At 45.6% G+C, this 24,228-nt stretch overlaps 1 protein-coding gene across 5 annotated transcripts in view; it reads right to left on the bottom strand.

Annotated features, from left to right (window-relative positions):
* Nucleotides 1-1,036: 1,036 nt before the first annotated feature.
* Nucleotides 1,037-24,228, bottom strand: part of lrp4 (low density lipoprotein receptor-related protein 4) — a 60,311-nt gene continuing 37,119 nt past the window's right edge. The window contains exons 5-39 of one of the 5 annotated variants that reach the window (XM_053513281.1): nucleotides 23,838-23,954; nucleotides 23,353-23,481; nucleotides 23,098-23,217; nucleotides 22,795-22,920; nucleotides 22,572-22,700; nucleotides 22,304-22,438; nucleotides 21,348-21,473; nucleotides 20,886-21,116; nucleotides 20,623-20,779; nucleotides 20,212-20,429; nucleotides 17,464-17,640; nucleotides 16,594-16,719; nucleotides 15,835-16,043; nucleotides 15,385-15,466; nucleotides 15,065-15,170; nucleotides 14,620-14,821; nucleotides 13,039-13,228; nucleotides 12,780-12,911; nucleotides 12,120-12,260; nucleotides 11,913-11,999; nucleotides 11,603-11,774; nucleotides 11,272-11,434; nucleotides 10,944-11,169; nucleotides 10,358-10,661; nucleotides 10,048-10,266; nucleotides 9,719-9,853; nucleotides 8,982-9,090; nucleotides 8,564-8,756; nucleotides 8,268-8,381; nucleotides 8,027-8,138; nucleotides 7,835-7,899; nucleotides 7,637-7,724; nucleotides 5,624-5,765; nucleotides 5,211-5,291; nucleotides 4,693-4,779 (exon numbers count right to left, since the gene is read on the bottom strand). In XM_053513281.1, coding sequence (XP_053369256.1) covers nucleotides 5,250-5,291; nucleotides 5,624-5,765; nucleotides 7,637-7,724; nucleotides 7,835-7,899; nucleotides 8,027-8,138; nucleotides 8,268-8,381; nucleotides 8,564-8,756; nucleotides 8,982-9,090; nucleotides 9,719-9,853; nucleotides 10,048-10,266; nucleotides 10,358-10,661; nucleotides 10,944-11,169; nucleotides 11,272-11,434; nucleotides 11,603-11,774; nucleotides 11,913-11,999; nucleotides 12,120-12,260; nucleotides 12,780-12,911; nucleotides 13,039-13,228; nucleotides 14,620-14,821; nucleotides 15,065-15,170; nucleotides 15,385-15,466; nucleotides 15,835-16,043; nucleotides 16,594-16,719; nucleotides 17,464-17,640; nucleotides 20,212-20,429; nucleotides 20,623-20,779; nucleotides 20,886-21,116; nucleotides 21,348-21,473; nucleotides 22,304-22,438; nucleotides 22,572-22,700; nucleotides 22,795-22,920; nucleotides 23,098-23,217; nucleotides 23,353-23,481; nucleotides 23,838-23,954 — 5,024 coding nt within the window. In that variant the 3' untranslated portion in view covers nucleotides 4,693-4,779; nucleotides 5,211-5,249. Of the gene's footprint in view, nucleotides 4,780-5,210; nucleotides 5,292-5,623; nucleotides 5,766-7,636; nucleotides 7,725-7,834; nucleotides 7,900-8,026; nucleotides 8,139-8,267; nucleotides 8,382-8,563; nucleotides 8,757-8,981; nucleotides 9,091-9,718; nucleotides 9,854-10,047; nucleotides 10,267-10,357; nucleotides 10,662-10,943; nucleotides 11,170-11,271; nucleotides 11,435-11,602; nucleotides 11,775-11,912; nucleotides 12,000-12,119; nucleotides 12,261-12,779; nucleotides 12,912-13,038; nucleotides 13,229-14,619; nucleotides 14,822-15,064; nucleotides 15,171-15,384; nucleotides 15,467-15,834; nucleotides 16,044-16,593; nucleotides 16,720-17,463; nucleotides 17,641-20,211; nucleotides 20,430-20,622; nucleotides 20,780-20,885; nucleotides 21,117-21,347; nucleotides 21,474-22,303; nucleotides 22,439-22,571; nucleotides 22,701-22,794; nucleotides 22,921-23,097; nucleotides 23,218-23,352; nucleotides 23,482-23,837; nucleotides 23,955-24,228 lie in introns of all 5 variants that reach the window. The other 4 variants (XM_053513280.1, XM_053513277.1, XM_053513278.1 and 1 more) reach the window with 4 other exon arrangements.

Below are 24,228 nucleotides of genomic sequence, written 5' to 3'. Positions count from 1 at the left end.
CTGCCGAAGAAAAGCATCCCGACAACACGATGCTGTGCGACACTATTCAGTGTAAGCCCAACACCCCCCTCCACACACACACACACACACACGCGTTTTGCATTTATGTCAAAAAGTTAATATTCTTATTAACTATGTTATAAGTATGAAGGGTAGTCTTCTGATGGCTCTGAATGTACATGTATACTACAGATACAAAACTATCATATCAAAGTTCTCATTTTAGCCCATATTCACATGTTCAGCTTCTTCATAACTGCACCAAACACCAAACTCCCCTTGCCTATAGTGAGAGGACTGTGTTCATGCCACATGGACACTCATCACATGCATGTGTTCTTGTTGAACAACCCATTTCGAATTTAATTCCCCTTTCCTGATATAATGCACTCCACTTTTCTGTTCTGTTAAGGCTGTACACTAGATATTGCAGCGTGTGTGGATACGAGTACATTCACACACTCTATAGGAACCTTAGTGAGCACAGGCGCTGATGTCTGGATGTCGAGGAGGCTCCAGTTCCAGTTCATCCCAAAGTTGCGCCACTGCGCATGGTTCCAAAGCCGATGGTTCAGTGTGGTTGAGTTCAGTCAGGGCTTTGTGCAGAACACTCGAGTTCCTTCTCTCTGACTTTAACTGTTTATTTTTTTCTGAAATCATATTCTTATATTCTATTTACAGAAATTACTGCAAATTGTTTTGTATCTGAGCCTTAAATCATGAATTGGACTCCATATAAAATTCTCCATATCTCCTGTTATACTGAACTTCCAGCCTCCTAACACACAGTATGAGTGCAGATCAATCCCTGCTATCCGTTATCACCCAGATGAGGATGGGTTCCCTGTCGAATCTGGTTCCTCTCAAGGTTTCTTCTTATTGACATCTCAGGGAGTTTTTCCCTCAGCACCGTCACCCTCAGCTCGTTCATAAGGGACAATCCCACCATTGTGATTTTCCCACACATTTAATACTCGTTTCCATAATTTTCTTTTGATTCTGTAAAGCTTTTTTGCGACAATTACCACTGTTGAGCTATACAAATAAAACATATTTATTATTATTATTCATAACTCAAATCTCTTAAACACACAGAAGATAAACTAACAAAACAATGTACACAGTTTATATTCAAATGCGGTTTTATATTAAAAGATAGCAAAAAAGTAATTTACTGTCACACAACACGGCTTGTTAGTATCGCAAAAGCAGAAAAATTCATATACAGACTTTTCATATTTACACCCGAGAGACGACCAAACAAAGGAATTATAAATATCTCTTAATTAACTTTACAACAGTTACATGGATACTGAGCTATCTGAGACACTCTGTTAAATAACTGGCACAACACGGTGTGGAGAACAAACGAAACAAACAAAAAAAAAAAACAGACAAAGTGGTTCATTAAGTACTGTCCAGTGAGTTAAGGAGGCTGTTCAGCATTTTGGCAACGAAATGTTGTGTTTCTTTACATTTTATTACTGCTTTTACAAAGTCAGGAGGAGTGTCTGGTTTTATTTCTTCTCGGAGTGCAGATGCCACTGTCTGGTCAGTGTTAGAGACGCATAACTACGGTCAGGAGTATTAGAGGCAAAATCATTATGTACGCAATCATAAAGTTCATTTTTAAACCAAACAAAAACCAAAAGTAGTCGTTTCAATGTAATCTGACATTAAACAAATCTCAATAACTTAATCAGCACTGTAATGAACCTGTTCTAACATTCCTAACAGAGCCTTTACCCGGAGTCTCTGTTGTTCTACAGCGCCGCTCCTTTAAAACTATCTGTTTTAATTATTAGAGGTTATAAAAATGGATTAATAGAGATAAAACAGCATTGCTCCTAAAACACATCTTATTATTACTGATGCACACGGAGAAGAAAATAAAACGGAGCTGAATCCGTCTGACTTTGTGTTAATAAATTAGAAAAATGTTCACAATCCCTTTAACACAAGTAAAAAATCCATTTGTACAAAAAGAAAAAAAACAAAAACAAACAAGAATCTATACAATAATAACAATAAAACATCTTTTAACACATAGAAATGCTTCTCTGCAGCTTAAACTCTGTACAGTTGTGTTAGTTTCAGTCGTTCTGAAATAAAGGAAGTCAGGAAGCTAGCGGGTCACAGCGAGACGCCGAAGGAGCCGCGAGCGCAGGCTGTGCTAGCTGCCGAGCCCGACCCTCAGGGATATTAGCCACGCGCTCTGTTCGTGTATGTGAGTGTGTGTCTGTCAACAGGACATGTGCTGATGTTAAATCAAAGTTTTTATTACTGCCCGTTTTCAATTAGCGGTGTCGCATTTGGGATTCGATGTGACGTTTATTCCATGCTAGGTCCTCGATTAGGTCTTCTGGTTAGCGACTCGCTAGAGCAAGAAGCATATACTGTAGCAAATGGAACTAGCTGGAACTAGCTAGTGAGACCATCCTCCTCCTCCTCATTATCATAGCTCTTTATTACTGTTAAAATGTAACAGGAGCTCGATCAGTCCTGAAGAAAACCGCAGACATGTGTTTAGCTCGCTAGTTTTGTTAGCACCGCCGTCGATCCACACAGCCCCTCCCCCTGAGTAAAGCGACACTTGAGACAGTGGTGTAAAGATGAAATACTGAGGATATGATCAGCACATGCCCTGTGTGTGTGTGTGTGTGTATGTGTGTGTGTGTGTGTGGGGAGTGGGGGGGTAGCAGCAAATCAGCATTGTGCTGAAACTTGAGAAATGATCAATGCATCTCTGATCTACGTGTGTGTGTGTGTGTGTGTGTGTGTGTACGTACACACTCTGGAGATATAAATATATATTATGACAAAGAGATGATCACCACCAGCGCGTGGCACTTTCACTTCATTTCCACAGATATTCTCCTTGTCATCTTTTCAACATGTGAACAACACACACTCGTGTGTTTCAGGGGTCAGAGGTCTGGGTTAACTTACTCACTCACTCATCGTCTATACCACTTCATCCTGTGTACAGGGCCTGGAGCCTCTCCCAGCAGTCTGAGGGCACAAGGCGGGGTACACCCTGGACAGACAATTAGGGGAGGCCAATTAGACTAATCTGCATGTCTTTGGACTGTGGGAGGAAGCCGGAGTACCCGGAGGAAACCCACCAATCACAGGGAGAACTCACATGCACACAGACCCTGAGACGGGATGCGAACCTGGACTCTGTAGCCGTGAGGCGACATTGCTAACCACTAAAGTCATCATGCTGCCTTCTCTGGGTAAACCAAAAAAATTTAAAACTCATACTGAGATAGGCGAATGCTATATGAGGACTCATGGAATTTTAAGGAACAGTTTGGCTAAACTGAGCCCATCTTTCCCATGCTGTTATCATGGTACTAAACATGCTCACCCTCACGAGCTCACGTCTGTTTATACTTTAATCAGCAACTTGTGCAGATGTAGCCAAAAATATTGGAACGCATGACTTTATATCATAAAAAAAAAAAATCTGAACATTTAGCCAACAAACGTGTTCTGATGTTTGAAAAGATTGATTTATACATGTGCATCTTTGGTTTGCACCAAACAGTTAAAAAACTTATTTTAAATAGATTGGATAAAATTATTGGCACCCTTTGAAAGGGGTGCAGGGGGTTCCTGTAGTCATATTTATAGTGACGTGATCTCAGAAAATAGATTTTCTTTCTCCTTATCTTAGATTCTAATTTCTATTTTTTTATATAAAAAGATATATAGCAGTGTGTTAACAGTAACATTCTGTGTGTGTGTGTGTGTGTTGTCATTTCTGACTTTCTGAGCTGTTCCTATTTAACCGTCAGTCAAGTACAAAGTGTTTTATCATCTCTATTTGTTTTTTAAGAATGAAAGGATAGAGAGTAAAGGATTAAAAGTTCAGAGCTGGACGATGAGGAGTTGAGACAGTGTCCTGTGCCGTGGTGTCCCGTGCCGTGGTGTCCCGTGCCGTGTCCTTCAGGAGGGTCAGTAATCGGCACAGTCATGACCCAGACTCTCAAAAGGTCTCGAGCAGTTTTATGATTTGAACGTTTGATGTAAATAATGTTTAGATAAATAACGTTCGTGGAGGTGAGATGAAGGACGAGGAGCATCCTGTCGCGTGTTAAGCATCCAGTCTGCAGAAAGAGCCACGATTTATACACGATAAAAGTCTTTGTTTAGGAAAAGTACTCCAGTACACTGATATATCGATAAGGTTGTCCATGCTCTGTTCATATTCCAAAATGAAAAAACAAAACAACAGCGATGTAATCGTCAGCGATGTCCGTCCACTGAAGATCCTGGATGATGGGCCAGTGCTGTGTGTGTGTGTGTGTGTGTGTGTGTGTGTGTGTGTGTGTATATATATGTGTGTGTTTGTGTGTGTATAGCTTAAACTCCAGTAGAAGATAATTTTGAGTGTGAGTGTGTATGCGAGTGAGAGAGATGGCTTTACACTTCGCTCTCGGTCGAAGGTTTGCGGTTCGGAGCCCAGCCCGTGTCCGGGAGCGTGCTGTGCCGTTTGGGCGTGGCCACAGGGGCCGTGTTTAGACTCGAGCATTCTGATTGGTCGCCTTGAAGCAGCTGTTCGGTCTCAGTGTCGTCCAAAGAGGCGGAGCTTGCCTGGAGGGAGGCGGAGCTTGCCTGTAAGGACACGGTGTCTGTGCGCATGCAGGTTTTAAAGGTTCCTCCTCGGCACATCTTCAGCTGCTTCAGGTCCTCCCAGTAAAGCTCCTCCCCCGAGAGGAGACACACCCCCTCCACTATACGGATCTTCTCGTTGGTGTAACCGGCCTCCTGCTGACACACACACACACACACACACACACACACACACACACACGGTTTATCAATTCAGGTAAGGTCTGCAATTTCAACACTACTTCATATTTAGGTGAAGCTCGTTAGTTTGAGAAATGAAGCCCAAGCTTTCAGAAGGTAAAGCTTCACACACACACACACACACACACACACACACACTCTCTCTCACTGTGTGCATGCAGACACGTTTCAGTAACACTGTGCTGAACACAGAGAGTAAGCTGTGTAATTAGTGTGCTCATCAGTACATGGCCTCCTGTCAGACCTCCTCAGAAGTTTCATTTACACACACACACACACACACACAAAAAAAAAAAAAACCCCGAGTGATTCCGAGTTGCGGATTTAACAAGATCTCTAGAGTACACTCTCGGGTTCGATCCAAACACCTCGCCATGCTGCGTGACTACCTTCAGCTCCCGGCTCTGTGCCGTAACCGACAGCGCGAGTTAGAAGATGAAAGGAGAGAGGGAGTTGTAGGGGTGAGAAAGCTGCGGTGGAGGAAAGAAGAGTGGAGGAAAGAAGAACAGATTAAACGACAAACTGTAGGCTTCATAAGTCTTTTATTCATGTAATTATTTATTTATGATTAAAAGCTCGGGCATGTGTAACGAGCTGCACGCTGTGGTGCATGATGGGAGAATTTAGAGCCAATTCAATAGTTTTTTTTTGTTTTTTCGGTGTGGTTAGACGAGATGTAGTTTGAGATGTACAGAGTAGAAGCTGACGCACGAGTCCAGACCTGTGCTTGAGTTTAACGGTCCTGACACTGTACAGAGGAGAAAGAAGGAAACGTATGAAGAGCGTATTTAATACCTCTTACCTCTTTTTTATATCGTAGCTGGTTGTATATGGGTGGTTTCTGCATGGTTTCTATTTTCACTTCCTGTGTGGACGTTCTGTAGGAAGGGTTACTGTACGTCAGGTTGCTCACTCCAGGATCAGCGAACTTGGATTTTTTGTGCCTGAGGAAGAAAGGATTTACGGTTAGACACGTCTGCATACAACACTCACTCGTTCGGTCTGCGTCAGCAGCGTCTGTCTCGTCATCTCTCATCCTGGACGTCATGGTGGTGGATTAAACTGGGTTTTAGTAGGAAACGTTATTCCTTCATCTGTATTTAAGAACGGAGAGGTTCGCGTATCTGCTGTTCACCAGCGACTAAACAGATACAGTGCTGTGAAAAAAAGTATTTACCCCTTTGTCACACTTAACTGATTAAATGACTCATCAAACACGTTTTAATATTACACAAAGATAACCAGAGCACATACAAAAAGCGGGTTTTTAAATGATGATTTTATTAATTAAGGAAAAATACCTGGCCCTATGTGAAAAAGTAGTTACTCCCCAAACCCTAAATCTCAAAAATTGTTTTTGGGGCAATTACTTTCATCAAAAATGTGTTTGAGGATCTAAATCATTTAAGTCTCAAAAAAAAAAAAAAAAACACAATTCAGAAAGGGGGGGCAAACACTTTTTCACAGCACTGTAACTGCCCCTCAAGTCAAGGTCCTCAGATGTATTTAGTCATTTTAACAATATTAATAATAATAATTTTATATATATAAAAATAAATAACAATAATTGCAAGAGCCGATGATCGGGCCCAAGCACCTGTGCCATCGCTGCCTGGGCGCACCAGAGAGACAGTGGGCACATGCATTTAAAGGGAAAATACGATACCAATACGACTTAACTTTAGAATAGGGGAATTTTATGTTAAGGCTCCCAAAAAGCATCACATTATGATGTTACTCAATAGGATATATCTCAATATGTTATTAACCATTTTTCAGCATAAGTTTAAGGCATCGTCACAACCAACCTGTTATAGATTTCGAATATCCCTTGGCAATTTTGCATCCCCAATGTCTTGAGATTACATAGGCTCGGTTTGGTGGCGACCGTATGAATCCTCTACCAAGAGTATATCAAAATCCATTAGGTGCATTTCGCAAACAACCCAAAATAACTAACTTCCTGTTGAGTAGAACCAAAGTTGATCAGCTCAATGAAATCTAAACGTGTACTGGGTTTCGTATGCATACATGCAAGTGTGTATGAGCTGTGCAGCAGAATCTGGAGTCCTAATGGCAGCACATTCCAAACTGTGTGCTGATTTTCATGACCTTTTGAACATTACAGATAAGTAAGACCTCCCAAAGTCCCCAGATCCTTAAAAAATCCTTCGAAGAACAAGAGGACCCATTACACACCATAACATCAACACTATCACAGCAATGACAATAATGTAATAGCTATGACATCATCGTGCTGATGTCACAGTGCTTGGGCCCTTAATCAAATAAAACAGGAATAACGATGGTATAAATGCCTTATAATGCATGCGTTACAATCATTAGCGACGATCATATTGCTTTTTCCGTATTTTCTTCTATAAAAGCTACTAGGCTTAAAACCATCATTTTCCCTTCTTCATACACTGCAAGTTAATATTAAAATCAATCCTATTGATTATTCAAATAATCCAATTTCAGGCTTTTACTTTAGTTAGAAGATTGGCTTAAATATTTTTTTCACTTATATCCAATCAACTTTTTCCTTTTTCTTATCAGTTTATGCTCAGTGGCTCAGCACTGTCTCTTATAATAAAGGCTCATGAGCTATAATTATTAATAATTACATATTTCTGTAACTATTATTTTAGAACGAGTTTCTAAGTAAAGAAACCTTACCACCAGAAATGACCAGCAATTTTGATTTATACTAGTTATAATAGTTCTGAGTAATTAAAGTTGTGTGTAGCTGGGGTGTTAATGATAATATCACATATGATCTATATGAAGTTACTGTAGGTTTGCACTGAGGCACCTGTAAATGATGAAGACGGCGATGAGGATGAGGATGGCTAGCACCGTCAGTGCGCCTCCGATCACGTAGCTGATATGAAGACCTTCACCTTTACAACGATAAAGAAAAAAAAGTGAGATATCTCTCTCTCTCACACACACACACAGTTCCCTCTCCTCCATTGTACAGAGTTACATGTTGTATAAGTGAATCTCGTACCGTGGGGCGCAGACACCACGTTACTCTGCGTGCAGCCGTCTCCAGCGCCGCTCTTCTCTGTGCAGCTGTGAACAGCACGTGTGTGTGCGTGAGTAAGCTTGTGTAAGAAGGTACCACGATTCCTACAAACTTTCTAAAACAAAATGCTGATGCAACTGATTTTAAAGATAAAGAGCTCAAACGGTCACTCACTTCTGTCCAGGCCGGCCCTGCGGAGGTTTGTCTGTGGGCAGTCTGCCGCGTCTGTTCGGAGCCTGAGTGCCGGCGGTCACTTTGTCCGGCACGACAGGAACAAAACCAGCAACTTTAGGAAACAGATAAGAGTTTAATGAAAACACTAAACACTGCTGAACACCATATTCTCAAAAAAAAGGTGCTGTATACGTCGGCTTCTTACGGTTATTATAGTAATTTGTGTGTGTGTTAAACTTACTGGTGGAGCACGGGCGCTCGTCTGGCTCGTCAGGACACGCACACACAAACCCGTTAGCCTTGGCAAGACACAGGTGTGTACAGCCTCCGTTATTCACACCACAGTGATTCGTTCCTAACAGAAGAGAGATCACACTTTAGACCGAACTCTGGAATCTGATTGGTTAGAAGTCATGCATCTGTAATATTCTGATAGGTTTCCATAGTAACAGCTTTTACACAGACTTGTACAGCAGAGGATGTGATGATGTGTTTTGACTCTCCCGTACCAGAGGGCGCTCCTCTCCCTGCTCTTACCGTACTGCCGGTTTGGTGCCACCACTATAATGTCCATGAGGCCCTCGACGTTAGCGAGGATGGTCTCTTTGTTCCGGCCCGTGTGTTTATCCACTCGCTGGATTGACTTGGTTTGCCAGTCGGTCCAGTAGATCCAGCGGTCTTGCTGTGAGATGCGGGAAAAACGAATTAGAGGAGAGGAAACCGGCTTCAGCTGGGTACAGAGGAGAGAGGAAAATGGAGGGATAGAGGGGGAAAAAAGAAAAGAGTGGGGAGGAAAAACGAGGGTCAGAGATGGAAGGGTGTGGATAAAGGAGAGAGTAATGTTAGGGGTGAGGGGTGAGAAGAAGGAGTGGATCTGAGGGAGTGAGTGGAGGACTGATCAGGCGTAGGAGAGTGTGTGAGTGGGAGGGGAGGTGAAGATGAAGGAGAGGGCTACCTGAGTGAGTGCAAACGGGTGCGACACAGGAGTCACCAGGACTTGGCGCAGTTTTCCACTCAGGTCAGAACTTTCAATGCGGTCCAGGTGCGCGTCCACCCAGAAGATCCTACACACACACACACACACACACACACACACACACACGGTAAGGACTTGCTGACTCAGTGATTCACTTGTTTTCTGACACACTTATTTACTTATACAGTATACAGACACACTGATTCACCAACTCACTGATTCACTTTTTTACCGACTCACTGATTTATTAACTCATTTATTAACTGTATTAACGTTTATTAAATGTACTGATTCCTTTAATTAATGAGTCAATGATTGAATGCCTTATTTACTGACTAACTGACCTACAGACTCTCCAACTCATTTACAGATTCAGTGATTATAATGATGTTGATGATGATGAGGACAATAAAATTTATTTGCCATTCAGTTATTTGTCACGTGTACCTTACAGCACAGTGAAATTATTTTTCTGATTCAGTCTAACAGTGGGAACAACCAAGATCATCTATTTTGTGTTCTTACTAGTGTCTCATCACACACACCTATTCAAACACACACACACTCCTCAGGTTCTTAAACACATTGACCTCCTGTTAGAGGAACTGTGAATAATGCTGCTAAGCATAGACTGACTGACTTACACTGCTTTCTGAATACCTTGGCATGATGTAAAATGATTTCGGAGTGAACTCGCAGCTCTTCCTGTTTCTCACCTGCGCGTGTCGTAATCGAGCGTCAGGCCGTTGGGCCAGCCGAGGTCTGTGTTGATCAGAACTTTCCGGTCCGAACCATCCAGATTAGCACGCTCGATTTTAGCGATATGACCCCAGTCTGTCCAGAACAGAAACCTAATGAGAGCCAGAGAACCCAGTCAGGCATCATCAGGGACGCAACACTAACATTTATTTCAGACGAGTGTGGGTCCTCAGCCAGACCAGTACAGGGACTGAAATGAGGGTTAAGGAACCAGAGCTGTCAGGGAGCATCTGAGGTAGCTCTGGTTCGATTTTAATCTCATGGTAATACAAACTGGTGTTCTCACCCTTTACTGGGAAACACAGCGATGGCTCGTGGCTCGTCCAGGCTGTTGTTGATCAGGATCTTTCGTGCTGATCCGTCTAGTCTGGAAACCTCAATAGTATTCCGACCCGTGTCAGTCCAGTACATGTTTCTGGCCACCCAGTCCACGGCCAGGCCGTCTGTAGTCTTCAGGCCCTGACTAATTACCGTCTCCATCCCGCTCCCGTCCAAATTCACCCGCCTGAAAAACAGCAGATGAACAGGTGATGATGACCAGAGAACCTGCTGTATGGTAGAGTTTGACGATGCTCCTAAAGGCTCCTTTAACGTACCTGATCACGTCCAGTGAGACGTCAGTGTAGTACAGTTTGCCCTGGACGCTGTCGTAGTCAAGCGAGATGACGTTGTGCAGCTCGGGGACTGGGACGTGGACGTCTGTGTGGTCGCTGGTGTCCAGTGAGATACGCCGCACGCTGACGCGGTTGGAGAAGAGCAGGTAGGACTCGGGAATGTCGTCACATGACCTGCCATCACTCTTCAGGAGAACGCCTGTGGGGCAGGCGCACGACGTGCCGTTTGGACGCGGAAGGCACAGGTGGGTACAGCCGCCGTTATTCCGACCACAGCGGTTAAAACCTGGAGCAGAAAGAAAGCATTAATAACGCTAATCATAATAATAATAAAACAAAATATTTTTCTGTTAGGACATCATTTTAATTCGTAATACAACAGGGCTCTCCTGGCACTTAATCCGTTTCACACATCAAAGAAAGTGTGTTAAATTTCAGTCTAGACAGCCTGTACTTCTAGACCCCCAGAAGCACTGTAATTTGCGTTTCGTTTATAGTCGTCTATGTACTGAAAATGTGTCCTGCTGCAGGAAACCTGTGACAGAAATCGCACCAGGCCTAATCTTACCCAGAGGCCTGTCTCTGTCCATGGCCTGGATGTCCATGAGTCCGGGCAGGTTGGAGCGGACCGTGATGATGTTGTCCCCTGTGTTTTTGTCAGCCCTCTGGATGCTGCGACTCTGCCAGTCAGTCCAGTAGATGTGTGGCCCGAGCAGCGTAAGACCGTAGGGGTGCTGGACCGGAGAAACCAGCGTCCTGCGGTTCGAGCCGCTCAGATCTGCCACTTCGATCCGCTGTAAGATTTAATAATTATGATTCAGTTCAGCTCAGTTTAAGCTGTAGTTTCCTTTAAGAACACCAGATCTAGAACATGGACTCCTGGTTCATTAGCTGACCTCTGTGTGGGCGTCGGCCCAGAGTAGCTGTGACCCAGCCTTGTCTATGGCGAGTCCGTTTGGCCAGCCCAGGTTGTTATTGATCAAAACTACACGGTCGGACCCGTCCATCGCCGCTCGCTCCAGCTTGGCGTGTTCGCCCCAGTCTGTCCAGTACATGTTGCTAAAACCATCAAAGATATTAGTTATACGTCATGTTCACAAAAAACCACATCATGGCTACACTTTAATCTGATTTATGCATAAGTATCAGGACTTTGTATTATTACAGTCACCGTTGCCAAGAAACACACAGCCGCATTAAACAGACAGGAGGAACACTTTTATTTACCCCATTTCGTGATATAGAGCGATGGCCCGCGGGCTGTCCAGGTTCTTCCACACCAGGACCTTCCTCATGGAGCCGTTCAGATTGGCCACTTCGATGCGGTTCGTTCCCGTATCTGTCCAGTAGATTTTCCTTCCTACTGAGTCTACAGCGAGACCATCGGTCGTCATCAGACCTAAAACAAGCAGGACACGAACGTAGGTGAGTCTTCATGTCACCCGTGACAGCGGAGGGACTTGTCCTGCATTGCATGATGCGATGGCTAGTCAGACCTAGCTGTTAGTGAATATGCAGAACAGTGTGTGCTCCTTACCTGTAGAAACGACGTCTTCGTGCCCGGAGCCGTTCATGTTGGCTCTGCTAATCTTCTTCAGTGTGCTGTCTGACCAGTACACTTTACCTGCACACACAAACACACACACACAAACACACAGCAGAACATGACCTTCTACTCCTTCACCACATCGCTGTTATGCTAGCCTTCTGGAGACCTGTGGAACTTTCTGAAAAAAGGACGTACCCTCTCTGGGATCCACGCCGATGGCGATGGTGTTCTTCATGGAACCATTAACGGCCAGAACCACATCAGCGAAATACGGGATGTCGAGAGAGACCATGCGGATATCTGTCCTCCGTGCGAAGATGAGGAAGCTGTTCATTCCTGTTGTGTTAATAAACAACAGAGAACATTTATACCCCTATCTCACCTATGCGGCTTCGTGCGGTTGCCGTAAGTACGGTTTATCATGATTCACCACGAGTTTTTGGCCCATCTCACCATGAGTCAAACCGCATAGGTGAGATAGGGGTATTGCAGGAAAACTGATGGAGCAAGGGTTACTCAGGTACGACTGCATTAACTAAATGGAGATAACGGCATACAAAGCCAGTCTGACTTTAGGACTAATAGGATCGATGTTTTTATATTAGTGTTATATTATATTATATTAATCTAGAAATTTTAATACATTACTATTTTTTTAAGCAAATTAATAACATGACCAAGTTTGACCCTAATGGCTTCCCATAATCGTGGCACGATTACCCGGCTGTGTATGACCGGCACGTTTAACACGGAAAACGGCTACACTAAGGCCAGTCTTAAGGTTTAATTTCTCTGTCTTCTCCCTAATTCAGCTCCCGTCTCTCCAGACCTTCCTTCAACTGAACCATAGCTCACCTGGCGTGCAGGTTTTCCCGTCCCCCTGCAGGTTTATTCCGGTAGGACAGGCGCAGCTGGAGCGTTTAGGAGCAGGAGCCAGCAGACACAGGTGACTACAGCCTCCGTTCTTCACCGAGCACGCCGTCTGGACTGGAAACGCGAAAGAAAGAAATCAACACCCAGCAATACAATCGATTCTTTAAATACAGACAAAGAGGCACCTATACACATCACACACACTGGAGATCATCGTGGGGATCATGGTTGCGTTCCTTACCTGCTTCTCGGTGTCTGTGGAACATGTGGATGTCCATGAGGTTCTCCAGATTGTCCACTAGCGTTCTCCGTCCCGAGCCGGTCAACTTGTCTGCACTTTCGATGCTCTTGGACTGCCAGTCTGTCCAGTAGATCTTATCCTCGTGCAGCGTGAGGCCGAACGGGTGTGGCAGCTGGGTGCCAATCAGCACCTTCACAAAAAGATAAACACTTTTACATTTAATCGGGTCTTCTCCAGTAAGAACTGCCCAGGAACAACAAAAGCTCAGCAACACCGATGCAGGAGTGTCTGTGCATGTGTCTGTGTATGTGCATGTACAGTATAGAGTCTATGTATGTGGGGGAACTCAGGAGGCCAGGACGCAGGTGTCTTTAATAAACTCAGCACTCAACACAAACCAGGACAGGACTTAAATTAGAGCGCGTCACTAACACACAGCTGGCAGACAAGAACAAACTGAGAAGCTGGAAATAAACAGACAAACCGATCAGAACGAAACGCAAAGCAGGTGGGGAGACTTCACTCCACACCAGAGCTCATGATCAGGGGCACATGAGAGAGCACAGGGCCTGCAGGGGCTGATGGATAATGCTAATCCTACAGACATGCCCGAGCGGTGAGCAGTGTCTGAGGCGTCGTCTTAACCAGAATGCAGCTCCAAAGTCGGCTAAAACTAGGTGCAAATTAATATCATACTCTTCTAAATGTTCTAATTAGATATTACAATCTTCCCTGATTTTATTACAAATTTAAACCTAAAAAAAATGTAATGAGTAATTAAATGCCGCTTGTTTCGTATAACATTAGTTTTTTCTTAAAAACCAAGCACTGCGTTTAAATACTACAAACTAACTTCAAATACAAGAGAAGTTACATTAAAAAGCGCTGTAATTACTAAGCACACATATCTCTGTCATCCACTATAATTATTATTTCTAAACAAACCAAACAAATAATTCACGCCTACCACATGGGATGAACAAGTGAAATAGTTTACAGAGCGCCACCTGTAGGCTCATAAAGAAACGGTGATGTTTTACCAACTCAACCACCTCCAAAGTCTCAAAACTCACCTCGACAGTGAGCGCGCGGGTTGAGTGGCTGCGAAAGCATGTGACTTCTAACAATGGCAACTAACTAGCGCTGGCGGTGTTGTGAGCCTGGGTCAAGTGTGTGTAATGAGTGGGTTTGGGACTAATTCGTTTACAGATTTTGGAGAAAGAGGCTTTTAACGCGCATGATTTTTGATAATGTAACTCCATAAAAACACATTTCTGTTGTGCCGCTCTGAAGCTTCTGCGCTCGGTACATCAGTTATATTTTGGAAAATTTATTTTGGGATCAGTGTTTCGATACATGAATCAGCACAAAAAACAATCACTTTACATAACTAAGTAAATTTTTTCCCTTTTCTGGCCTAAACGTTGTCTTGATTGTAGGTCAGAGCGCTGGCCTGGCGGTGTTGTTTCAAAGCTAATACAGTGCTGTTTTTAGATTCGTCCTGTATTGTAATCAGAACTTTTCTACTGACCTCTGCTGTTCAAACACTGAAATTACATCATTAATACAACGCCCGCTCACCTGTCTGTCCGAGCCGTCGAAGTTGCCGAACTCGATGGTCTTCATGCTGGCGTCGGCCCAGTAGAGCCGCTGCGTCTCGTAATCGATCGCTAACCCGTTGGGCCACGTCAGGTTGGTGGAAACGATAACCACGCGACTGGACGCGTCCATGCCGGCTCGCTCGATTTTAGGGTTCGCCCCCCAGTCCGTCCAGTACATGAACCTGAAGAGAGATTTTACACATGGGGTCGTGTTTACTACAGGGCCCGGGTGATGCACCCATAAACATACTGCGATGTACCATCAATATCACGACTTACTATATTATGTCACAGAATGATTGTTTTAAAGAAATATGTTTTTTTTGAAAAAGAAAACTTAAATTCACTTCATATTTAACCTCAGATTTATCTAAACCTGACATTCTCAGCTGAGAAACATGGTAACTGCATGTCAGGTTCCTCACCCTCCGAGCGGATCCACCACGATATCGCGCGGCCGATCCAGATTCTCCCAAATGAGCACGGTGCGCATGCTGCCGTCCATGTTGGACACCTCAATGCGATCGGTACCTGATCAGCACGCCAGAAAAACAGCACACACACAGACACACACACAGAAAGGTTTCTGATGTAAGAGAAGTTTATAACGGTTTGGTTTATCCATTGTTCTATTCGTCCAAGTTTTTTATTTGGCTCAGTGATCCAAGCCTTAAACTACTGATCAGGAGGTTGTGAGCTCAAACCCCTGCAGGTTCTGTGTCTCGAGAATCTAATTAGCGAGTACCTGCATCAGTCCAGTAGAGTTTGTGTGTGAGCCAGTCGATAGCCAGACCAGCAGGGCTTTCCAGACTGGTGTCCACTACAACCTGTGAGACGAGAGGAAAAGTAAGAGGAAAGAGAACAGAAAGATAAATTAAATAAATAAAAAAAGAGAAAAAAAAAACGAAGAATTCTGCATGTTGAACGTCTGCACTGTGTACAGCAGGGGGCAGTGTTTTACAAGCTTTACTACAAGAACAGATATAAAGCGCTGTAACTACTAACTGTGTAAACCCTGGTTCTTCACACACACACACACACACACACACACACACACGGAGGTGAATCTGAATACTAATGTAATGATGTTAACCTCGTCACCATAACCGCCGCACCCTGTGTTAGCGAATTGAACACTTGATTTATTTTTTTTTTTTTTTATGTAAACACAGCAGGGTAGGCGTTTATCACTAACTTCCTGTTCTGATCCGTTCCACAGCGCGCGGTTGATAGAGTCAGTGGTGACGTCAGTCCAGTAAATCTTTTCATCTCTGGCGTCCCAGTCGAGCGCTACGGCGTTCCGGACGTCCGCCAGGGGCACGACGTCGTCCGATTTGTCCTCGGTGTCAAAGCTGATTCGACGGATGTCCGTCCTTCTGGCAAAAAGCAGGAACTTGTCGAGACCTGATTAAAGACCAAGATGTCCCCTGTGAGCGCTTTAGACACGAGCAGCAAAAAACACAAACAGAACAGGAGATATTCTGCTACGTTACAGTCAGACTAAACAATCTAAAAAATATTAAACCAGCCACTAATGAAGCCCTGATATTACACCAGAGGAATAAAACATCAGACCGAGATCATGTGTACGTTTTACAAACAGTTCAGGAATGTGCTGGACAGATCCAAACATCACACCACACTATGAGACCGTACAACGCCATATCCTACGATATGACATAATACCGTACATCCGATACAATGTGAGTCACAATATCATACCATATGGGAAAAATTCCTTACAAACTGATCAAATATGAAACCACACCTTACAGTACCATTCAATACAGAACCATTTATACCAGGGGTTATGATACCATACGATACACCTTAAAGTATCGGACAATACAATAACTAATACTTTTAGAGAGCTTTGTTATTTATGCACTGTCTAGTCGTCTGACTGCGTCTCTGAGCTACGGTTCAGAACAGACAGTAAGATTGTGACGCTCACTCAGGGCACAGCTGTGCTGGTCGACTTTCCTGAAGCCGGTGGGACAGTCGCACGTATACGCCTTACTGTTCGGGAGACACAGGTGACTACAGCCGCCGTTATTAGAGCCGCAGCGATTCCGTCCACCTACGGAGAGACAGAGAGAGAGAGAGAGAGAGAGACAGAGTGAGACAGGAGCAGATGGGTTGTGTGGGCCGAGTTACGCGTTCATCAAGTGTTGCACAAACATGACAGGAAGAGTCTCCAGGCCTCAGGATCATGATTACATTTCTCTACCGTCTCAGATACGGGTCGGTTTACACCGCACGCCGTTTCTGACACAAATCTCACGTCACAGTGAAAGTCTTGTTTCTGATTAACGTCTCGGCAGTGAGCGCTGCCGCGGCGCTACAAGCGCGTGAGCAAAAGTGGAGAGCGGGGGGTCCACACCATACAGGCCTCGCTTCTGCAAACGGCTCTGGCTCTTTTAAGTAACGCGTCCGTGGACACAAGCTGGCTGACACTAAATCAGTTATTTCCGTTTGCCTCAAATACGTGAGAACTGAGAGTTCTGCACAATTGTCTCTCATCAGATAAATAATCAGGACAGAAGACACTTGTGCTGTGGGGTTTTGGCTTCAGGAGATTTGATTGGGTTACAGCATGAAATGTAAAGCTAGTCACAACACACACGCACACACACTTCACAACCTAAAGCCCTTCAGAGCTTTTATTACATGCACCCAGGAGTCTATTCCCATCTCCACCACTAGAGGTCCGTGCTGTGTGAGCTACATACACAAGAATATCCAAGCATACACCATCCCTGAAATCTGCATTAGTTCTGTGTGTGTGTGTGTGTGTGTGTGTGTGCGTGCGCAGGGTGCTCACCTGCGGGCTGTCTCTGCGGGTGCAGCGTGTGTATGTCCATGGGGAAGTGCAGTTTGTTACGGATGATTTCCTGGTTTTTGCCCGTGAACTTATTGGCACTGTTGATGCTCTTGGTGTGCCAGTCGGTCCAGTACAGACTGTCCTCAAACACTGTGATGGCAAACGGGTGCGGGAGACCTGAGACGGGACGACAGACAGGTGCGTGTGTGAGAGGGTGAGGGACAGAAGGAAACGTGAGGAAGAACAGGTTTAGCTATAAACCAGGTTTAGCTTTAAAAAAAAAAAAAAAAAACACAAAGCAGTGGGACAGAGAGGAGGAAGTGAAGGACGTGTGTGTGTGTGTGTGCGCGCGTGATTGGGAATAAATGAGGGGCTTCTTAAAATATAAAGGGCACTGGCTGACCTTGTTGAACGCACTGAGGGAATTACACACACCACACACACACACACACACACACACACACACACACACACACACACGGAGACAATGCACAAGGATGACATCATGCACACTGTCCTTGGTTTTTTCCTAAAAGCACGTCTCCGATCACACTCTACACACCGCACGGTCTCATTCTCCTTACTGGCTGATGAGGAGTGTTTAAAGTCTTCGCTAATAAACGTTACTGATGATGATGATGATGATGATGATGAAGATGATGGCCTCTATCAGAGGCTCAGACGGAGAGCCGAGCCGCTCTCACAGACGCCGTGAAGGTGTTCAGCTGTCAGGACGCACAAAGCGCTTCAGGTTGACTGTGAAACACCCTTTCCTGCCTCATCCTCTCCTTTCTTTCTTCTCGTCCCCGTCCCCGTCCCCCTCCCAGGTGGCCACTCAGGGCCGTATTTACACGATCTTATCTCTCAGGTATGTGACGCATGGATAGAGCTCAGCCCCCCCTCCCCCCTCCCCCCCAGCTCTTCTTCACCTTCCTGCGGGTGTGCACTCGTTTCTTATCCTCCCATCGCTCTCCACTTACATTTTCTACTTTACATCGAACCCCTCTCTTGTTTACTCAATGTTTTTTCTTCTTCAAGCCACACCTGTAAACGCAGCTGCAGGGGGGAACACAGGGGTCCGGGTGACTACGCACAGGTGTGTGATAGATACCTGTCCAACCACATAGAGAAAACAAACTCACACACACCCGCACTAATCTATGTGTTTCTAAATATGATCAGAAACCCCGCCTCTTTATAGTAGCATTAGCTCCTCCCACTTGGGATTAAACCTGGCCAAACTTGACCTTATATTGCAAAATCTGGCAATCAAAGACATCATACTTTTCCACTAATGAAGCTTGTGTGTGTGTGTGTGTGTGTGTGTGTGCGCGCGCACAAGATATGGAATGTGTCTAGACATCCCTGTGGGATTCCTAAATAAATAAACCCAAAATTGCCACAAACATGGAGGGAAGTCGAGGAAAATCTCGGGCTGACGGAGATTTAATTTTCTTTTCTTTAAACCATTTATGTGAGGACCAACATGATTAAGTGGATTTTTATGTTAAGTTGGGTAACCAGGCTGCAGGGCTATGTGTGTGTGTCTCTCTCTCTCTTTCTTCTTCCAATTAGATTACGGGCGAAGGCTCAGATGGGGCAAAAAGCAAAAACAAAGAGGGTCAGTGTGCGCGCCTCTGCGGTTTCATTTCTGTCAGACCAGCTCCTTATTCCACTTCCCTTCCTGATATAATCTTCCGTCTGTTTTATTACACTTAACCATCCGGCTCCCGAAATAACCGGAATATTCCGAGAATGTTCGGTTCGTGGCCTTTGTGTCGGCGCTGACATTTTTACTGCGCAGTTCAGAGAAATCAAACAGATCAAACAACTTTATAGTGGTCTGTACTAATGCTGGAGGAAAATACCAGCACTGCTAACAAATACACGCGGTAACACAGTGACCCCGCCGCGTCTCGCTCGGGCGCTCGCTAAGGCCATTACAGATCAGGACGAGGACGTGGCGCTGGAGAGAAGCTTTAGACTGGACTTACAGGCTGATCTTCAGGAAAGGTCTGACACCCAGGAAAAATCTATTCGGTAGAGTATCAAGATTATTTTTTCTGACTCCAGAATTGATTTTTATTTAACAACGTTTGCGTTTGAGGCAGTAAAATGTTGCAGTACATTTATAATCCTACAGGTGGTGCTCTCTAAACTATTCACACACTGAATTATCTGCCAAGTGGGTTTAAAAGTGTGATAAAATCGTAAAACAATCAATAGCAGATCATAATATTTCTAAAATCATAATACAAGTCGCACAGCGGTAACGAGCGCATCCTATCATCAGGAGATTGACAGTTCGGTTCCCAAGTGATTCTGTTGACACGTCATAGTCTTCGTCACCCCCACCCCCACCCTTGATGGGGGAGTGCCCTAATGACGGAGGGAAATTGGATACGACTAATTATTTTTTTTTTAAGTAATCTTTTCTGGGGTTTTTTAACATCGCGTCTCCAACAGTGAGGTGTCTTTGACATTTGGATGCTTCACATCCATGGTCATGAAGCTCCGCCCCCTGGTGGACCATATAGAGACTTGCATTCCTATAGAATTATCAAATTATTGTAGTTAAAAAAACAACAAAAAACAATACTAACCTGATACAGAGTACACTGAGAATGTTTTGAGTGTATGCGAGGTTCAAAGGGACGACATGTGACTTTAGCCCTTTTAGTTTGTCTAGCAGGGAGTTGTGTGCGGTTTGACGTGTGAACGATTGGTTACTGGGCTGCGTTTCCACACCTTGGCTGATGACGGCTTTGCGGTTTTTCCCGTCCAGGTCGGCTCTCTCGATCACGTGGTGTTTGGCGTCCACCCAGTACATGCGGTGGCCGGCGTAGTCGATGGTGAGTCCGTTCGGCCAGAACAGGTTGGTGTCGGCGATGATCCTGCGTCCCGAGCCGTCCATGTTTGCGTACTCGATCCTCGGGGTGTTACCCCAGTCCGTCCAGTAAATCTTCCTGAAGGGAGTGAAAGGAAGTGATATTCCTTAGCACACCGTCAGTCAGTCTGATTTCATCCATTCTGTAGGTCTTATCCCAGAGTGGGACTTTAACACACATTCATATATATATATGTTACATAGACACAACAGTCTGTGTCCAGGATTAAACAGCGCTCAGGGTTGAGTGTGTGTGATGTCATGACATTTACCCTTCGATGGGGTGCAGAGCGATGGCCCGGGGCTTCTCCATGCTCTCCCAGATCAGAACTTTGCGGTGTGAGCCGTCGAGGTTGGCTACCTCGATCCGTGACGTCCCCGAGTCCGTCCAGTAGAGCTTGTCGTGGATCCAGTCTATCGCCAGACCACCTGAACGCATAAAGAGTGTACGAGAGAGAACCGTGTGTGTCTCGTTAGGATAACAAGATGAGAGACACATCACCAGATCTTCCTGTTGCTCTGTACCGTGGCGTACCTGGACTCTCGAGGCCCGTGGAAACCACCTCCTCCACGTTGCTGCCGTTCAGGTTGGCTTTCATGATGCGGTCGAGCGTGACGTCGGACCAGAACACCAGCTCTCTGCTGTGGTGGAAGTCCAGCGCGATGGCGTTCTCCAGGTTGTTCAGAAGGAGCGTGTACTCCGAGCGGTGAGGCAGAACCTGGCGGATATCAATCCGGTTCGCAAACAACAACACCGGCTCTGGACCTGAACACACACACGCAGACGTGAATTAATCGCCTAATCAGTAAAGGAGTTCCTATTAAAATAGGTATTCATTTTATTTAAAGGTGAGCTCAGTGACTGGACTTCCATCAGCATCATTTCCAAAATTAAGCAACAGAGGTAAGAGGTTAGCCGAGTGAACTGGCTCCGCCCCTTCTGCTCCAGCAGACCAATCAGAGACGAGTGGTTAAAGGTTGGGCGTGGTAAACTCACCCAGAGCTTTGCAGCTGCGCTTGTCAGGCCTGAGCTCGTAGCCCTGAACGCACCAGCACTGGAAGCCCCCCTCGGTGTTGGTGCAGCCCTGACTGCAGTAACCTTCCTCAGCACACTCGTCCACATCTGGAACAGTCCACATGTGGAGAAAGGAGGGGTGGGGGTAGGGGAGGGAGGGTGTGAGACGGGGCTTTCCCGTAAAAAAGTGATTACATCTCTCTGCCCGTGTCTCAGACATCATCTACACCGAGAGGAATGAGAAGGTGATAAAGTAGAGAGAGAGAGAGAGAGAGAGAGAGAGAGATGGACAGAAAAGAGACGAGACGAAAGAAATATAACGGACTCAGGAGAAATGGACAGGGAAGCAGGAAAGTTGAAGAACGAGGAAAAAGAAAAAAGGAGGCAAAGAAAGTTGTTGAGAAAATGGAAAGAGTGTATATTGGTGTGTCGTCAGAACTCAGAAATTTAATCTTGATCTCTACATCTGTGTGTCTCTGTCTGTCTCTCTTATTCTTTACGACTGTCTCTCTCTACATCTCGGCCTCTCTCTATTCCACTACATTGGTCTCTCTTTGTGTGTCTCAATTTCTATACAAGTCTATCTGTCTCTGTTTCTGTCTCTCTCTCCCTCCCTCCCGTGCATGTCTCCCTCCCACCAATGCGTGTCTCTCCCTCCCTCCCGTGCGTGTCTCCCTCCCACCAGTGCGTGTCTCCCTCCCACCAGTGCGTGTCTCTCCCTCCACCAGTGCGTGTCTCTCCCTCCACCAGTGCGTGTCTCTCCCTCCCACCAGTGCGTGTCTCTCCCTCCCACCAGTGCGTGTCTCTCCCTCCACCAGTGCGTGTCCCTCCCTCCCACCCGTGCGTGTCTCTCCCTCCCCCCGTGCGTGTCTGATGCGTGTCCCTCCCTCCCCCCAGTGCGTGTCTCTCCCTCCCCCCCGTGCGTGTCTCTCCCTCACCTTGGCAGGTCTTTCCGTCCTCTCTCAGTCTGTACCCGGTGTGGCAGCTGCACTGAACCAAACCTCGAGACATCTGACACTTCTGAGAGCAGCCGCCGTTCCCCACGTTACAGTTCCCCTCAGTCGACCGGGGCCCTACACACACACACACGCACACACAGTGATATCCAACAATCATATAACAGAATGAAACACACATTACAAAGTGCGTGTGTTCATGCACATGACAGTTCTGTGTGTACGTGTGAGTGTGTGTGTGTGTTCTTACGGCACTCCTGGTGCGGGTGTTCATCTGTTCCATCTCCACAGTCGTTGACGTCGTTACACACTTTGCGTTGGCCGATGCAGCGACCGTTTCCACACTGGAACTGATCGGACGCGCAGGAGGGAACCGAGCCTGAGGACGGGGAACGAGAAAGAGAGTCATATATACTGTACTGTGCGTGTGTGTGTGTGTGTGTGTGAGAGAGTGTGTGTGCGCGTGGGCGTACCATTCTTGTCACAGCCCTCTTCATCGCTGCCGTCAGTGCAGTCATCCTCACCATCACATCTCCATGACAACCGCACACAGCGACCGGACGCACAGCGGAACTGTTCAGCCATACACACAGGGATGGCTAACACACACACACACACACACACACACACACACACACACACACACACACGCACACGTCACATGTTATACATAAACTCATTGAATGTTAACACACATGCAAACATTCAATCTCTATCTCCATGCACACACACACACACACACACACACACACACACACACACACACACACACGTACTGCAGTTGTTCTCGTCTGATTGATCGTCACAGTCGAACTCTCCATCACATCTCCACCCGGCGTTGATACACATCCCACTGTTACACATGAACTCAGCCGAACGACACGGCTGGTGAGAGGCTGCACACACACACACACACACACACACACACACAATCATCATCAACACAAATCTCAGAAAGTCTTTAAACAGCTGTATTTGTTTAACTGTGTGTGTGTGTGTTGGTGAGTGACAGGTGAAGGGGCGGGGCTTACAGCAGTCAGATTCATCAGACCAGTCCCCGCAGTCGTCGTCTCCGTCACAGTGATAAATGTCCAGGATGCAGCGACCGTACGCACACTGGAACTCCTCCACACTACATGTAGCGGCCATGACGTCTGCGGCTACACACACACACACAGACACACACAGACACACAGACACACACACACACACACACACACACACACACACACACACAAAGCATCTTCTGTCAAATGCACTTGTGACAGTTGGTTGAAGAAAATCTTATTACACACAAATACCTGACATAGCTAAATACACACACACACACACACACACACACACACACACACACACACACACACAGCTGCCATGCTTGCTATAAAAGAATGAGGTGGGACAGAGCAGCTCTGATTACACGCTTGATCTCTTTCACCTTCTCTCTCACACACACACACACACACACACACACACACACACACACACACACACACACACACACATACACAGGACTTACGGCAGTTCTCTTCGTCCGTTCCGTCTTTACAGTCCGTGTCCCCGTCACAGTACCAGTGCTCGGCTATACAGCTCCCATCTGAGCAGCGGAACTCCTTATCTGAACACTTCCTCAGGTCTGAGTGCACACACACACACACACACACACACACACACACACACACACACACACACACACACACACAAAATCAAAACTACAAGTTTGACCAACTACAGTGTTTTCACCCAGAGACCACACACTCAGACTTGGCAACCCGACTTGTCTTTAATGAACCAGACGTTATTTTGGTTTCACAACATTACAAATGAACGTCTTGTGACATACAGTAAACTGTTACTGACTTGTATATACACACACTCCCACACACTCCCACACACTCCCACACACTCCC

Source organism: Clarias gariepinus, chromosome 15, assembly GCF_024256425.1.
Source record: "Clarias gariepinus isolate MV-2021 ecotype Netherlands chromosome 15, CGAR_prim_01v2, whole genome shotgun sequence".
NCBI classification, from domain to species: domain Eukaryota; kingdom Metazoa; phylum Chordata; class Actinopteri; order Siluriformes; family Clariidae; genus Clarias; species Clarias gariepinus.
Note: the sequence above shows the minus strand (reverse complement) of the source record. Positions and strands in the feature narration are given on the sequence as shown.